Source organism: Ailuropoda melanoleuca, chromosome 3 (assembly GCF_002007445.2).
Source record: "Ailuropoda melanoleuca isolate Jingjing chromosome 3, ASM200744v2, whole genome shotgun sequence".
NCBI classification, from domain to species: Eukaryota; Metazoa; Chordata; class Mammalia; order Carnivora; family Ursidae; genus Ailuropoda; species Ailuropoda melanoleuca.
Window position 1 is genome coordinate 141,623,772 of NC_048220.1, and position 16,369 is coordinate 141,640,140.

The 16,369-nt window shown below is 49.5% G+C and overlaps 1 protein-coding gene across 1 annotated transcript in view; it reads right to left on the reverse strand.

Annotated features, from left to right (window-relative positions):
* Positions 1-4,049: 4,049 nt before the first annotated feature.
* The window catches only part of ADCY2 (adenylate cyclase 2), a 396,485-nt gene continuing 384,165 nt past the window's right edge, over positions 4,050-16,369 (reverse strand). Inside the window, exons 22-24 of the mRNA XM_034657099.1 lie at positions 12,685-12,799; positions 8,402-8,526; positions 4,050-4,853 (exon numbers count right to left, since the gene is read on the reverse strand). Coding sequence (XP_034512990.1) covers positions 4,701-4,853; positions 8,402-8,526; positions 12,685-12,799 — 393 coding nt within the window. The 3' untranslated portion in view covers positions 4,050-4,700. The remainder of the gene's footprint in view (positions 4,854-8,401; positions 8,527-12,684; positions 12,800-16,369) is intronic.

Here is a 16,369-nt window from a genome sequence, read left to right on the forward strand (position 1 = left end):
CCCCCCGGCACTAAGCCCGAGGGAGCAAGTTGCAGGTGTGCAGGTGGGCCGGGCAGAGACAGCTCCAGAACACAAGGTAGGTCTTGTGACCAGGGAGATGTGAGCTGACCGCGTGTTCTGGCGACCCTGGACAGGAGCGCCAGCGGCCCGTGGGGGTGCTGATGTCCTCGGTCTATGGGAGGCGCATACACCAGCCCGTGGAGCCCCTGAACCGGGACCACGGCCGTGCCAACCATGTGAAGGCTGACTTCTACAGGAAGAACGACATCCCCAGCATCAAGACGCCTGGCTTTGGGCACATTTCTCCAGCCTGACGGTGCCGCTGTGGCCTGGACCGCGGGGTGGCACAGACGGGCAGTGCCGGGCCTTACGCGCCCCTCCCCACCCTTCACTGGGATCAGGGAGCAGGCCTGAAGCCGCTTTCGCCTGGATGGTGGGGGACGGGCCTCGAAGCCCACTTCCCTCATGTGGCCGTGGTGAAGACCCTGGCCAAAGGCCTTTAATATGACGAACGTCTCGTGGGACCGCGTCAGCTGAAATGATGCCAGAGACTGATCCACTGTGAGCACTTGAATAAAAGGAAAGTGTTCCCACTTGACAGCAGTCTGGTGACTCTGTTCACTGTTTCTCTGGTTCGCCAGACCCCAGGGGACGCTCCCAGGAGGGGCATGCACACCCTTTCTCACCAGCTGTGGAAAGCACCGCTGACTGAGTTTCCCTTCCTCCAGGAGGAGATATAATGAGATCTCCTTTCGGAATAATTGGGCTCTAGATACTGCAACGTTCCGCCCGCCCCAGAACACTGAGCTGTGAGTATCAGAAGTTTGCACAGTTGAGGACAAAACCGTAGTAGGGATGGGCGCCCTCTATGGCCAGCAATGCCGCCTTCCCTCCTTGCACACGTCATGGGAAGAGATTGGGCTTTGGTGTTCAAGGGACTTGGGTTAAATTCTGACCCCTGGCTTTCCCAGCGGCATGGGTACAGAGCCCACCATTTCACGGATTGGAGCCCACCTTTCCTCCTCTTCAAAGTGGGAATCCCAAACCGTGAGGAGTGTGTGTGGGAATCAGTGGTCTGAACGCAGGCACACGAGGGGCTAGGACTGTTCACGTGAATAGTTTTCACTTCGGAAACACCTGCTTCTAACCCAAGTTGGAAATGTTTATTGTGGAGATAATTTGAAACTTATTCAAGTATTAAGATATCGGCGGTGATTTAACGAATGGGTGGGTCTCTTGAAGGAAATCATCCCTCACCTATTGCAATTAAATTTCCCACAGCTTAGTGGTTAATGGGCAGGTAATCTAATTAATTTTATTCCTGATTCCCCCATGGCTGGTTTTATTGTTTTGAATCTCTAAGCACATATGACACTGAATTGTTGACAATTTCAAGGCCTAGTGACCCCTATATATTTCTTTATTCTTTTGAAATTTTTTATTTTCACTTGTGGGTGCCTTTTATTATTTTTCCTCCCAAACACACAGCAGTAGTTTGTTTGGGATGCCTTTGGGTACCTTAAGCTATATTATAATAATATAATAAAAAATATATTAAGTTTGGAAATAAGGAAATTTTTATAAATTACTTTTTCTTCAGTTTTGACTACTAAGCAAGACAAGGCATCTCTAAGAAATGCCTTCATCTGACTGTGACTACAATAAATCTATGTCAAACTAAATTATTTTCAGTTACTTTAAGTCAGATCCTACTCCCTTAACCTTCTACTTTCAAAGAGCAGGCCGTGTACTGGACAAGGTTTTGAAAGGCATCGGGGGAAATTAAATGTATTTCCGTTGGCATCTCCACTTCTACAACTTAAAGCCAATGAATGCCCAGTCACCTTATAAAAGAGAAGCGTATTAAAAGAATTTGTTTCAACGTATCCAATCTCCAGGGTTAGTCAATCCTTAGAAGGCAGAGTGGTTGCCGTCCTCAGGAAAGCATTACGATGGGGAAAAGGAGGAGGGTGGATGATTCGAGACAATGCAGACTTAACAAAGGTAGGAAATACTGCAGGTTTAATGGGACCACACTCAAGGCATTTTCCTGAGAGGGCTTTCTGCAAAACTTGAAGGTTAAGGAGAGCATTGAGGAGCTGGCTACCAAGGTCGCTGGGCTGCCGGGCCGGTGCTGTGAACTGCCAGCCCTCCCGTCTGCCTGGTTTGCTGCCCCGAATGTCTGTAGCCCCAGAGCAATGAAGCCTTGACCGGGACGCACACTTTAAGATTTAGGGGGCAGGCTGCTTTGCATTCTAGGCTCGTCTTAGTCACTGATCACTGGGAAGCTCTGAACAAGCCCCTGGACCTCTCTGCACCCGTTTTCTCATTTGGAAAGCACAGGGGGCGCTCAGACTGGGGACTGGAGTCACCCAAAGAAAGTGTTACCTAAACACAGAGCACGTGCTGGGCCCCACCGCCAGGACTTCTGACTTGGCGGGTGAGGGTTGGGGCCCGGAAACGTGCAGGTCCCCAGGGGGCACCACCGCCGCTGGGTGGGGACCATACTTTGAACGATCCGTGTGTGCGCAGACCTTTGCAAGGTGTACCCTGATAAAGACTTTGATCACTTTAAAAAGTCCCTTGTTTGGTTAGCCCGGCAATACAGTTTTGGGAAAAAACAAGTCTCCTTTTGAGTTCTTTTCACCGAATTCAGCACATCCTTAGTGCAGGCCGAGAGCCATGGTTCAGCGTGCCTGGCCAATCACTCAACCGTGGGTGTCCGCTAAAGGGAGGTGACGTAAAGCAGATGGGTCCTGCAGACTCTAAGGGAGGAAGCACCCATGGGGTACAGCTGCCGACCGTGGTTACAAACAATACAGAAGGCCAGTCTGAAGTCACTGAAACTCTGGATCTCCGTTAGAGCGAAGACAGAGGCCCTTACACTCCCTCTCCTCCTTCCATCACCTTTATGAGAATTAGGTGAATCAAGGCCAATGCTGAGATGTGACTATAGGATCAAAAAATTCCTGACTGAGGCAGACGATGGACCAAGTCATGCTGTAGTCCCACTTGGGTGATGGAGGCCAGTCACTAGTTTCGAGAAGTGCTATTACCCGAATCTGAGTCAAAATCCTGGCACAGAGGCTCTGGCAAGAGAAAGCCTGGGTGGCTGCCAGGCTCTCTCACAGTCATTAGCTCTTTCTCTCAGACCTGATCCCATAAGCTATCAATGAGGAAATACCCCTAAGAGAAATTAAGAGATACGTTCAAAGTCACACAGCCCATAAACGATCAGTCAGGAATCAAACGAGGGCTTGTGCCCCGGGTCTGAGTTCCCAGGAACAAGGTGTTCCTGACAGATCGGGGTCCTCCGTGTCTCACAGACGCCTGCCCTGAACTGGGAAGAGAAGCCGGGCGTGCCCAACCGGGCTGGCATCTAAAGCTTTGCTTCTAAACATCAGATTACGCATGATTGCTCTATTTTCCACCCTTTGGCAAAGTACGATTTCTTTATGCAAAAGAAAAGCCCCAAAACTCTAGAGTTGGATTCACATGAACAAAATTTCCCAAGTCTTCTCTCTTCAAGAACGCGTAACATTGGCTCTGTGCCCCCTTAAGTCTCCTCAGACATAACAGGCATCTTACGGGGCCTGGCAGCTTCTCCCGGTGGGTTCCAACTATTGTGGCGGCTGCTGATGTACACAGTCAGTGCCAAATTGTTCTCCTGCAGCCTGCGGCTGATGGCTCTACCAAAGCATGACGGCAGACCAGAGAACACGGGCAGAGAGGGTGCTGCTGCTGGTGGAGGGTCCTCTCGTTATTAAAACATTTTTTCCCGGAAAATGTTCTCTAGAGATGCCAAAGTGAAAACCAGGCCACGTACACACGGCGCATTCCCAGGGTGGCAACACCGAGTATGTGCATCACAGACTCCGTCCTGATCGGAATTACTCAAGGATATGTCAACCTTGGCTTCCGGGGAGCTCTTTCTGCAACAACCGTCAAACAGCAGAAGGGAAAACAAATCCCAGGTCTGGAGCGGAGCCCGCAGGAGAGGGAAGAACGGGGGGTGGGGGGAGGGTAAGGATACAGACTCTAAACCAAAGTACATAAAACTTTTAATGAATCAACCTTACAAAAGACAATGGCATCAAAACATCAGACGCGTTTGGTACAAAACTGGTTCTAGGTTGTGAGAACTAATCCTGGTGATGGATGGCACGAGACACGACACAGCAAGGCGACAGGACCACGGATCCCGCTGGGGCCCGTGGACAGCCACTGGCGATGAGACACGTGGGTGAACACAGTCAAATCCCATGTGGGGTGACAGAAATCAACTTATTCACAAATACTGTGTGTTTTAATATCAGACTAGCGGATGCGGTTGGCGAGCTACCATATTTTCCAGAAAAGAACATGCACCGGAAGATAATATACACCCCCTAGTTTTATTGCCTTAAGAATTTTTGTTTATTTCACGTCTGTCATCTTTGTGAGTTCGTTGAACGCGTTTCTCCTATAACACACACTCCTTTTCCTTCTGCTTCGGAGTAAGCACAGTGCAAGTGGCAGAGCGATCTTGGCACACGTCAGACACCAAACGATATGCCACCAGGGTCATAGGAACAAGTCTGAAAGGCTCCATAGGACAGAACAGAGCACGCACATCAAAAAAGAGGGACAAAGGTTGCAGTCAAAAAGTGCGTTGTACCTTCCTGAAAATACAGTCTTCTTGCCCAAGTGAAGGCAACTCTTCAGGATGCCAAGTTGCTCTGGGAAAGGGACCTTGACATTTCTGTGTTCACAAAGTACGTCTTCAGCTCCCCCTTGCCTTTCACATTGATTATTCCTCGACACGTGCACGTGTACCCCAGGGTCTGGAGGATGAGGCTGGTCTCCTCGGTGACCTAGAAGCACATGACAGACAAGAAGCGGTCAGTGTCTAGGCCACACGGCCTCTGGGGGGTCACCTGACCACAAAGATCAGGAGCCAAAAGACACTCATGTTCTTTGACCCATTCATTCTACCCCTGAGACAATGGGAGGAAAAAGAATAGAGCAGAAGAGCTTTTTAAGGACAATGTGTAGTTTCATGCTGTGATAGTGACAGACCATAAACCACCTAAAAGTCACGTGATCTTCAGGGAGAAGTGAACCATGACGCTGTCCTGACCATATCGAGAATGTGACTGTGAAATAAGGAGATTCGTTTCACCCCAAAGGAAGCATGAAGCCTGGACTCACGGTATGATTTCAACTATATGAAGACCACGTATTCACATATAAGAGACCTGGGAAAAGAAAGTAAAACAGAATATGCTGGAGTGGTAGGATTCTGGATGATCTTTACAAATTGTCACCAATGTCCTTTCACGAAATCATAAATGTGAATAATAGATTTTAATACGGGTGGGAGAAGACATCCTGGGAAGACCGAGGGTTCCTGCAAATGGCCACGCACTTCACGTTGAATGGTTGAGAATAAAACTGAAAGGACACTAGGGGTCCACACTAGCCTTAGCCTGGGCAAGATGCACTGGGTCAGGTCTTGGAAGTTTCCTCCCTTCACTGAATTGACAAGAAATGCTAACAGGGCTGGGCCCCTCCTTTGCAGCTTGTCGATGGGACGGGACGGGTGATTCCTGCCACTGCCCCGTGGGGCAAGGACCCTTAGTGCAGAATCGCATTGGATTTCCTTCCACTTCGTCTGAGGAAATGGACATGGAATGGGGGGGGTCCCCAGCCACCTCAGGCGTGCAGGTGACACATGCGTGCTGGACAGGCTGGTGGAACAAGCTAGAAAAATCACTCCATCTTCCTGTAATATAACCCAATGGCCAGCCCCTAGCACACGGGAAAATGCATGGATCCCTGGGACCCTTATGACCAGAGCTAGGAAAGGGGGACACAAGTGCCAGATGTTCACATCCTCCCCTCCCCTAGGGTTGCGTCCAAGTCCTGGGGGAGGACAGGTGAAGCCAGAAGCCCAGGACGGACTTTGCATCCTGGATAAGAACTGGAAGAATATGGATGAAGCCAAGAAACCCAGACTACAGATATATCCTCACGATCCAAGTTCTCAGGGGTCATCAGAATTAGGGAATCCTGCAGGCTTCTGACTTCTGACCTTGCACAGAGAACAAACACATCTTTTGGAGCCTTGCGGGTTCATTGTACGTGGAGCACCGCCCCCAGCATTTGTGAGCTATCTGTTGGAAACTGTAACGCAACCACACAATTGCTGTGACGCGAGGAGGAGGGAGCCGTCTCCCGGAGGAGCACCAGCCTGTACTCCTCTGAGTCCAGGGGAAGCTTGGCTGGGTGACGGGTGGACTCTCCGCTGCTCTTTGGCTTCCAGGCGAGAACGCACGGTGGGCGTGGAATGCTCTCTAATCAAAAGAACCCGTCCATCAGGCCCGGGAGAAGCTTTGTGATGATCTCAGCACCATTTATTTTTCCTGGCATCTCATTCCTTTTCTTGCACTAAGAGGAAACGCGAAGCTCCCGGAGGCGGAGGGAGCACCGCGCCCTCAGGGAAGGAGTCTGCTGGGCACGACCTCCCAGTCGCCGTGCCCGTGAGCACCCACGGAGCTGCAGACGAGCTGCTCTCCGGACAGCCAGAACCCGTGTCGTCTCCCCCGGGCTCCGAGCGCGCAGAGAGCATCCAGGGGGCTGCTCAGCACTGCATCACCCGGAGCTTTACGACGCCCCATATCCTCCTGGAGACACACAAGAGCTCAGGCTCATCTGAAGCATTGATCTGGAGGGGATTTACGAGCTCCAGGAGGGAGCACTCTCCCCCACCAGCCTCTCTTAAATTGTTTTTGATACTTATCCCAAGTACTTGAAAACCACTTGGAGAGTCGTGAAGCATGTTAAAGCCACCATTCGTCTTCTGAATGTTCCAGGCGCGTGGAGGGGGCCCAGCTTGGCCTACAGGTGGGAACGGGTGTCCTTGATAGGAATACCCTCTCCCCGCACCAAACAGAGGACACCAAGTGGTCCATGATTGCCGGAACATCCCTGGGCAGGGGGAGCTGCCGGTGACATGCGTGCAGGAAGGCTTAGAGGCCATGATGCCATCAGGGCATGGTGCAACTAGGCTGCCAACATGGCAGACCATGCCTTGTGGGAGGCAAGCAGGCCATCTCCACAGACAGTGACCACCACTCAGCCCCATTTCTGTGGGAGCTTCGTCTGGACTGGCTCTCATGAGCACAGCCACTTGGCTCTTTTCCCTGGCAACGCAGTTTGGTTGGGAAGCCCTGCCTGTTCTCCTCCCCACGTCACTTGCCATCTCTACCCTCTCTCTGTTGCTCAGTTACTCAGTTTCAGCAACGCTGACTAATCATCTGGCTGGAAAAAGATGAACACTTAGAAGTAATGTTGGTCCCGTTCCATATAAAAATTAAGGATATGCTATAGGAAGCTCACAGAAATGGAATCCTCTTGAATGAATGAGGCAGGGAGTGTGAAAGGCAAGTGAGGAGAAGTTTAATGAAAAGCCCACTCTTGATGACATCAGAGCTGGGGTCTCCTACAGAAGTCAATAGAGAACTCTAAATCTCTACCATAATGTTAGCAGGCACGGTTACCTGAGGACACTGGTCAAGCCAAGGCACACAGAACAGGGACTTACGGAATCTTCTGTAATGGACACCCCCAAAAAGAAAAAATCCTATTACTGGTGTCCAATGGTTTTCATACAAATTTGCCATTTGGCTGGAATTTATCTTCCAGAATATAACAAAGCTGGAGTGAAATGTGGAACCACTGCTTTTTGAGGGCGAGGCAAATAGAAAGCTCTGCAGAGACACACATGTGCACACACTCTTCTCATTAGGAGAAGTCAGTCTCTCCTTCTAGGTGTCTGGCACCATGCTTAAGCGTCCTCCCTTGGGTGGATTCGAGCGCTTTCCCATCATTCTATATCCAAAGCCCGTGCTGGTCCGATTTGGCACTGCTCTGACACATCACCCGGAATCCTACCCCTTGTTTTTCCCCAGTGGCTCTCTTCCATCTCCTCCCAGGTTCTGCCTCCGGGACGGGAAGTCCGGGGGTTATATCTGGTGTTGGTAATACTATCCCTCTCCCCAACAAAGTACCTTTCAAGGTGTGGGGCCCGGAGACGGCAGAGGAGACAAGAGTCCTGCCCTAACTTCATGCTCAGGTATCTGACTGCCATGTTGGTTGTTGCAATCGTTGACTTTTGCAAAGGCAATAATCTTTATATTATTACATTTCTAAATTATTGCTAATAGTGAGTGCAGAAATGAATTAACATTTCCCCAATAAAAAAGGACTTCTATCAATGTTAATGTGTTTCAAGGTTTTCTCAAGATCTAAGTAACTTTCAAGGTTCTCGTTTTAATATATCATTATCATTATTATTACACTTACTTATGGTTTCCGAGAGGACAGAACTGGCTGATACTGACAACGCACACTGAATTACCTGTATCTTGTCCAGCACGCCGGTGCTGTCCATCCTGCTGGCCACGTTTACAGTGTTGCCCCAGATATCATACTGCGGTTTCTGAGCTCCAATCACACCGGCTATCACAGGTCCGTGGTTAATACCTGCGACACATCAGAACTGGGTGAACGAGATTCAAGGCACAGCAACCGTCTTAAACAGAAGAGCTTTACAAGGATATTTCTGAATCATCGTCATTAAACAAACATTAGCCCAACCCACGGGATTCTAAAGCAAAGAAAAATTATTGTTTTTCCTTCTTAACCTTGATTCTGGCTCATGTGCCCATATATTGTTATTATTCCATAATAACATAAGGTTGGTTATGCTTCTCAAAAGCTAACCATAATAGTTCCCTGTGTTGCTATTTAATCTTAGACAAGAGATGAGCACTGTGTTTCCCATAGTTGTGTCGCTAATGTTAATTTTGAAATCTTCGTCTTTCAGGTTTAAGTAGCTACACTGAGAGCATTGACCAGCAGCTGCCAGACTTGTGGGTTCCTGCTGCCGTCTTGCCGAACACGCCGCTGCCACCAACCACACCAGTGCTGTGTTCTCCACCCGCCAGGCACTGTTCTATGTGCTTTATATGTAAGAACTCCTGTGGTTCTCACAGCAGCCACAGATGGGGTGGATACTGTCACCGTCACTTCCAGTTTCAGGCGAGGAAGCTGAGGACGGCGCCATCAGACAGGCAGTAGATGGCAGAGGCCGGTGGTTCCACGGCCCCTGCTTGTAAGGACGCTGCCCTCCAATCTCTGCCACAAGTGTCCCGTGCACAAGGCTCTTCCCACCTTGAGGGCTGTTGCCTTCCTAACGTCCCAATGGCAAGTTTCCTGAATTCCAGAGGAATGTGTTTGTGCTGTTGATCTCCATTGCTAAACCACCTGCCAAAGGACTCCCTTAACGTGCGCTGTGCTCGTGACAGAGTCCACCCAGGTCGGCATTAAAACAACAGCAAATGTTAGCATGGGCAATATAGATTCAGATTTGAGGACATTCTCTGACACAAGAAGCTACAACTGATAAGACTGGAGGAGGGTCGCATTTGGAGGGATCTTTGGGTAGACAGGCCGGCCCCTGGTGGGCAGGTGCGACCCAAAGAGGGTCTCCAGACAAGTGGTCTCTCAGACTGTGTTGCTTGGGTTCTTGGCCCCCTTGAAGCTGGGCTCTTTACAGCTCTGCATCCATCAGACTGAGGACGGCCCACTTCTGGTGTAAGTGTCGTCACCAACTGTGATTCCCCAGGGACAGCCACCAAAAGGTTGCTGGAGAAACCCAGGAACGAGCTGTCACTCTTCAGCCCAGCTGGCTGAAACCTCACTGGCAGGACAGATTTCTTGCTATCCCGGCCTGCCCGTGTGACTTCCCAGATAATCGGGCACCCCAGACAGAGGCGACGGTGGCTCTGACTGCCCCCTCCGTTAGTAACTGCGATTATAAACCTGTGGTTATTACGTGCAGACACTTGAGCTCCGGGCGCATGTCCATACTGCCTGAGACATGGGGATGGCATCTGCCCCCAGGAGCAGAAGCCTTGGAAGTCTGATCAACTTCTCTAGTCACAGTGGCCCGGACTCCTCCCCAACCCCGTGCACCAGTAGCATGAGTCCTTGTCCCAGCATTTCAGTTCAAAGAGGCAGACCCCCAGGTATTCTGGGAGTGGTGTGGGGGAGGACCACAGACATAGAAATAGAAATGACAACATTGGTTAATTATGCCCCCTACGTTTTCTCCTGGCTCTAGGACCCCTCCTTACTGCAAGAGTCACCTTGTATTGGTTAAGGAGGGTGTTTCTGAGTGATCCCATTTCCCACTCCCGAACTGCTTGGCACGCTACGGTTTGCTACAGATCTAAGGCCAAGCTGCCTCTTTGCAATGGAGAGCTAGGCAGGAAACACAGTAAGAACACTGTTCCACAAAATCTTTGAAATTACGCAAGAGGTGAGCAAGAAGTTCTGCTTTGCTTTTGCTGAGTATTCAACAAAGCTCACACTCTGCTTTATTCCAGCTGCTGGCTGGTGCTCTTGAACCCCTCTGCCATCAACTTTTCTGGGGCTGCTGAGTCCTGCTTGGTCAGTGCCTGGGGGGAGGGGAGGCGAGGGGAGAGTCTGGGCTGATGATTCCTGGCACAGGCTCAATCTCTACTTAGTGCAGAAATGTGCTTGAATTTTGATTCCTGCTAACCGACTGATTCTGCAGCTTGACCCGCAGAAAAGGACGCTAGGAGTGAATTCAGCTCTTATTATTTGCCTTTTTTTTTTTTTTTTTTGAAATATTACTCTCCCGAGTTCCTACCGTGAATTGCCACTGGATGGCACTATGCACCGGAGTGCAGCCAGGAAGCCGCCCGTGAGCGAGGCCCAGGGGTGGGGAAAGGCAGCCCCAGAGGCCGGTGAAACACTGAACTTAGGCTTCCTTAGGAACCTAAGAGCCAGTGTGCAGGGTGACACTATAACTAGCAGTATACTCAATAATCAGTGTAAAATAAGGACTCCATAAACCCCTATTGAAGAGGGTCTATTTAATTACTCACATTAATTTGGAAAATACGGTTATGGTCCAGACCAAGAAAACTGCTTTTTTTGGATGTAACACAGGTGACCAGGGAACGGCTGTCCCCATCTCACCTTGCAGTGAAGGGCAGTGCTGTTTGGGTCTGTATATGCTTTTCAACAGAGCGGGTCATGCCGCCAGGTAACAGATTTTTTTTTTTTTTTAATGAGAGTAGTTTGAAAGTTTACGAAGCTCATTGTCTAAGCTGTCAAAACAATCAAGAGGCTCTGGAGTCAAGGGGACCTCCACATCTGATGTGGTCAGCGGGCTGTGGGGCCGCCCCCACCTGCCTGGCCCTTCTCACTTTTGGAGAAGGTAGTGAGCGCCCTCATCTGTGAGGCCCGCTGTGCCTGGAGGTGAGAACGTATGAAGGAAAAGGTGTCCGACACCAACAATTACAGCATACACAAGCAGCAAAGAGGCCACCTGCAGCTCCAGACATGTACAATATTTCCGGGTTTTACAATTCAGAACGTAGGCAGAGCAAAGGAAGAAAATTGCTCTAAATATTGGGATTTTTTTTTTAAGTGGAAATCTGTATGCAAAATAAGTGAAAAGCCATTCAGATGGAACTTATTACAAGAACTACTCTTATATGGACTTGCTTTCAGGAGAAGCAAAATGTGTTACCAAGAGGAACATCAAATCGTCGAAGAAGGTCCTACCTACCATGAATGGCCAGACAGCTGCGTGCTCAGCTGGGGTTTAAAGCACACTTTCTGTGTTTACAGACATTTGTAAAAGGCAAGTAAGCATGAAACATGCTCATGAGTCCACTTTAGGGAAGAAGTTACTGGAAATTTTTAAAAGAAATTTAGGCCGGTGATGGGTATTAGGAGGGCACGTATTGCATGGTGCACTGGGTGTTATACGCAAGTAATGAATCATGGAACTTTACATTCAAAACTAGGGATGTACTGTATGGTGACTAACATAACATAATAAAAAATTATTATAAAAAAAGGAAAATACTGAAAGACTTAAATTCAACTATATCAATAATTACATTAAATGTGAATAACCTAAACCCTCAATTTAAAAAAAAAATAAAAGAAATTTAGGGAGAATTTTTAAAAGTATTTTAAAGAATTTTAAAGAAATAATTTTAAAGAAAGTTGACCTTTCCTGTTAGACTTGAACCTTCAATCAGAAAAACTATGTCTATTTTAGAACCTGGGACATATGTTTAGGGTTCTTGGAGGCTGTGACCCCCAGAGGTGTGAGACTATTTCAACAATTCTAAGATGCCTTAAAAAATATACATAATATATATTTTTTACATTTTTGGATCTCCAAAGTTGGATGCATCTCCCGGCCCATGGCAGGTGCTGATTTCATTGGCAGGAGTCCTTAGAGTAGCGGAGTGGTTCACAGTCGATGGCGTGCGTGAGCTCCTCAGGATGGCTCAAGGCCGTGCACACGGCTTGCAGAGGGACCCCGGCCGGAAGGATGAGGCAGTGGGACTGAAATCCAGCTCACAGTCCTAAACACAGTGCTCACAGCCTGGGTCCAACCAAAAGGTATTTTGTTTTCTAATTTGTACAAAAGTGTCTCAGGGGCTCCTCACTTCCCTGAGCCTGCTCCCCGCAAAATCCAGTCCTCTTGCCCTCAAGACACACTGGCATGGCTCTCCCCGGACACCTGCAGCGAGCCGTCCCTCGCGCCGTGCCTTCCCCACACCTGCACGGTCCCTCTCCACCACGTACCCACTCGCAGCTTGAAGTCGTTGAAGGAGTGCTTGTTGATGGCGTCCAGCTTCGCCACCAGTGCAAAGGCAAACTCCACCATGGTGCCAATGTGCATGTACTGCCTCTCCGGCTCCTGAACACAGAACAGACACGGTGAGCGGAAACATGGTCCCCGAGTCACGAGGCTCCAGTCAGGAAGAATGCTTGAGGCTACAGCCGCAGTGGACGTTCTGGGAGGATTACCCCTCATCCCAAGGAGGCCTTGTGCCCTAATTCATGTTTGTAGCCGTGGGGACACCTGAGACACTCGAAGACACAGACACCCAGACAGACGCTGCCGACAGAAGATGCTGTGAGGAGGGTTCTCCGCTTGCCCCTCACACCCATCTCCCCCTGTCTCCGCTGGGCTCAGCTTCCTGTTGGACTGACCAGGGGGAGGGTCCAGGGAGGGTCAGGGGGTGCAGGGAAGAGGGTTGGGGTCCATTCCTCCTCTTCCCCACTCCACATCCTCCACAGCTCACCCCGGTTCTGGAAATACCACATCTTCCTTTTGCCCTGATAGGGAGGGGTGTTCTGTGTCCCCCCAAATTCATAACCTTCAATACCTCAGAATTTGTATTTGGAGATTCTTACCTCCATCATTGAAGGGGGATTAGGATTAAATTGGGTCATTAGTATGACTCATCCAATATGACTAGTGTCCTTATGAAAAGAGGAGATTAAGACACAGACACATGGAGAAGACCACAGAGACACGGGAAGACGGCGTCTACACAGCAAGGACAGAGGCCTCAGAAGAAACCAACCCATCAGCACCTCAACCTGAGACCTCCAGTCTCCAGAACCGAGAGACCATAGATTTCTGCTGTTGAAGCCCCCGGGCTGCGGTGCTGTTACAACAGAGCCCTAGCCAACTACTACAGGGGGCGACATGTCCTGCTTTCACTGTCCCTGGGTGATTTATCATCCCTTGAAGAATAACCATCATACAGGTAGAGCTGAAGGAAAGGACAAGGTCAAGGTTTCCAGTGAAGGTAAGTGGGGATTTCTATTCCTATTTACTCCTAATTTATACTTATATTTCTATTACTAATTTACACTTACTATGAATTTGTAACACCTATTATATATTTGTAATTCCTTTTGAAGATCATCTTTCTAAAATTTCTATTTTTGGTTATATTTGAAACACAGATTTTTTATTAGTATATGTATATACTTCATAAAATGTGTTTCCATGTCCTGAAGGTTCCCGCTGCCCTGACACTTAAAGAGCGGGTGCACCAGGATGTGGGGTGACAGGCAGTCCCAGCCCAGCCCGGTCGGCCTGCCCACACAACTGGGGCTTGTGGTTCCGGTGTCCGTCTCAGCACTAGAATCCCTGCGGTCCTTCCTCTCCCTCACTAGTCTGTGAGCTCCCCCAGGGCAGAGACTCTGTTCTATTAACGTGTGCCACCACAACACGCAAGTGTGGCCCAGGAGAAACACCTGATACCTGGTAATTGAGAGACTGCTCTTAGATGGCCTGTCGGTGACCAAGAGGAGATGTCTAGGTGGAACAGAGAGCATCGTCAAGCTTTGACGGGAGGTCAAAGCCAACTGATGCTCACTGGGGGGGCATATGCCCAGGATGAGCCATTCACACACCCACTGAAGAGGGAGAGGGTCTAGGGCGCCTGGGTGGCTCAGTCACTGGGCGTCTGCCTTTGGCTCAGGTCACGATCCCAGCGTTCTGGGATCGAGCCCCGCATTGGGCTCCCTGCTCAGCGGGAAGCCTGCTTCTGCCTCTCCCACTCCCCCTGCTTGTGTTCCCTCTCTCGCTGCCTCTCTCTGTCAAATAAATAAATAAACTCTTAAAAAAAAAAAGACACATCATAACTTAAGAAAAAAAAAAAAAGAGGGAGAGGGCCCAAGGGAAGAAGAACACACAGAATATTCAAGCATGTACTGGGGGATTGGCCTCAGCCAGCTGGGGGAGAGAAGAGGGAACCAGTAAGGACACCGGGAACCTTTGAGAGAAGAGCAGGAGAGGCGGGCCTTTGTGGAGCTCACACTGTGACTTCCGGGACAAGTGTTCAATCCCGCTGGGCCACAGAGGAGCTCAGTCAGACATGGAGAGAGCTCTCTAGAAGGTTCTCCCCTGATGAGCGGGGAGGGGAGCATCCTCCACCCAGGGCGAAGATAAAAACCAGCTCTGAGGCTCTCAGTAGGGGTGAGGGAGCAGGACGGTGGAGAACGTGAACATACCCAGCAGATTCGAGGTGACAGTGAGGTGGGGAAAACCAAGGCCAAAGGAGAAAAGGGAAATGGCAACAGAGTTATTCCATGAATCCACAGTGTTTAAGGGACAGTAGTCAGGAAGAGTAGCACTAGGCAAGTCTCCTGACGTGGGCACTGCTGACCCCTGGGCCGGCTCATTCCCCGTCCTGGGGCCGTCCTGTGCCCTGCAGGATGCTGAGTGGTGTCCTGGCCTCGGCCCACATATGCCAGTAGCGGCCGCCTTCCGGAGTGACAACCAAAAATGTCTCCAGACATTGCCCAGTGTCCCCTGGGGGGCAAAACATCTCCCCCGCCAGAGACCACTGTGCCCAGTAATACAAACCTGGGCAGAGCAGAGACACTGCGTTTCCGGTTCAGAGAGAATGTTCTCTCTCTTCACATACATTCTATCATTCGAGAGAAAGACCAACGGAACGTTACCGTTGCTGTAAATTCTCAACTTCAAATTGTGCGAGAAATCCAAGCAATTTAAACAGCTTTCCGGAATGACAGACTATCAGCTAATGTCGGCGAAAATGCAGAGTCATTTCTTAAGTTAGCATTGCTCTTCTATCGAGCTCCCTAATATTTCTTGTCTCATGACCCTGGGGAAGGGGTGATCTGAAGGTTCATGCACTCGTCTGGAAACACCTTCTCCTGGACAGGAAGCATGGACTGTGAAATCAACAGGCAGAATCCTGTGTCACTGGTATCACAACTGTCCCAGCAAGGAGGACAGATTTGCCACGGGGGTGGGGTGGGGGGGGATGGTTTGCTTCCTACCGAACCACGGCACAGCCAACGAGCTTCCCTCCCCGATACATTGTTACCCGGTGTGTTTTCATGCCATGGGCTTAAGCTGGAGGTTTACGTGACCCCAGTGATGAATGGAGAGACGGAATTCTGGGAGTGGGGTTTAAATCCAATGTCGATAACTCATTTGGGCTTAGTAAGTCCTGGAAAAAAATTATGCTCAGTCTTTACAAGAGCTCAGTTCATTTCAAAAAGTCCTTATAACTGAGCTTTTGATAAATATTTGATGACAGTATAAAGCAGCTCTTTCTCCCATGATCCAAATGATTTCTGTTAGATGTCTCCAAATATTTAACCGACTTCCAGTGACACGGCAAGCAGACACATTTGGTGCCCCGGAACACATCTTGGAAGCTGTTTGCATTGGACATTCCACCAGCAAGGAACACCGCTTAAAGCAAATGTATGTGTATTGAGATCATTTTATAACCCAAGTGACTGGTAAAAACCGAGCTAAATCTTTAGGCTGAAATTAACATATGCCTCCTCTCTTGACTTCTCCTCTTTCCTCCTTGCCCTTCTTCCACCCATCAAATGCTCACCGAGCACCCGCTGTGGTAGCACCCGTCTGATGTTGAAGGTTTAGAGCTACGGCCTGGGAGCATTCTCCCCTGGGAGATTGATGCAATCT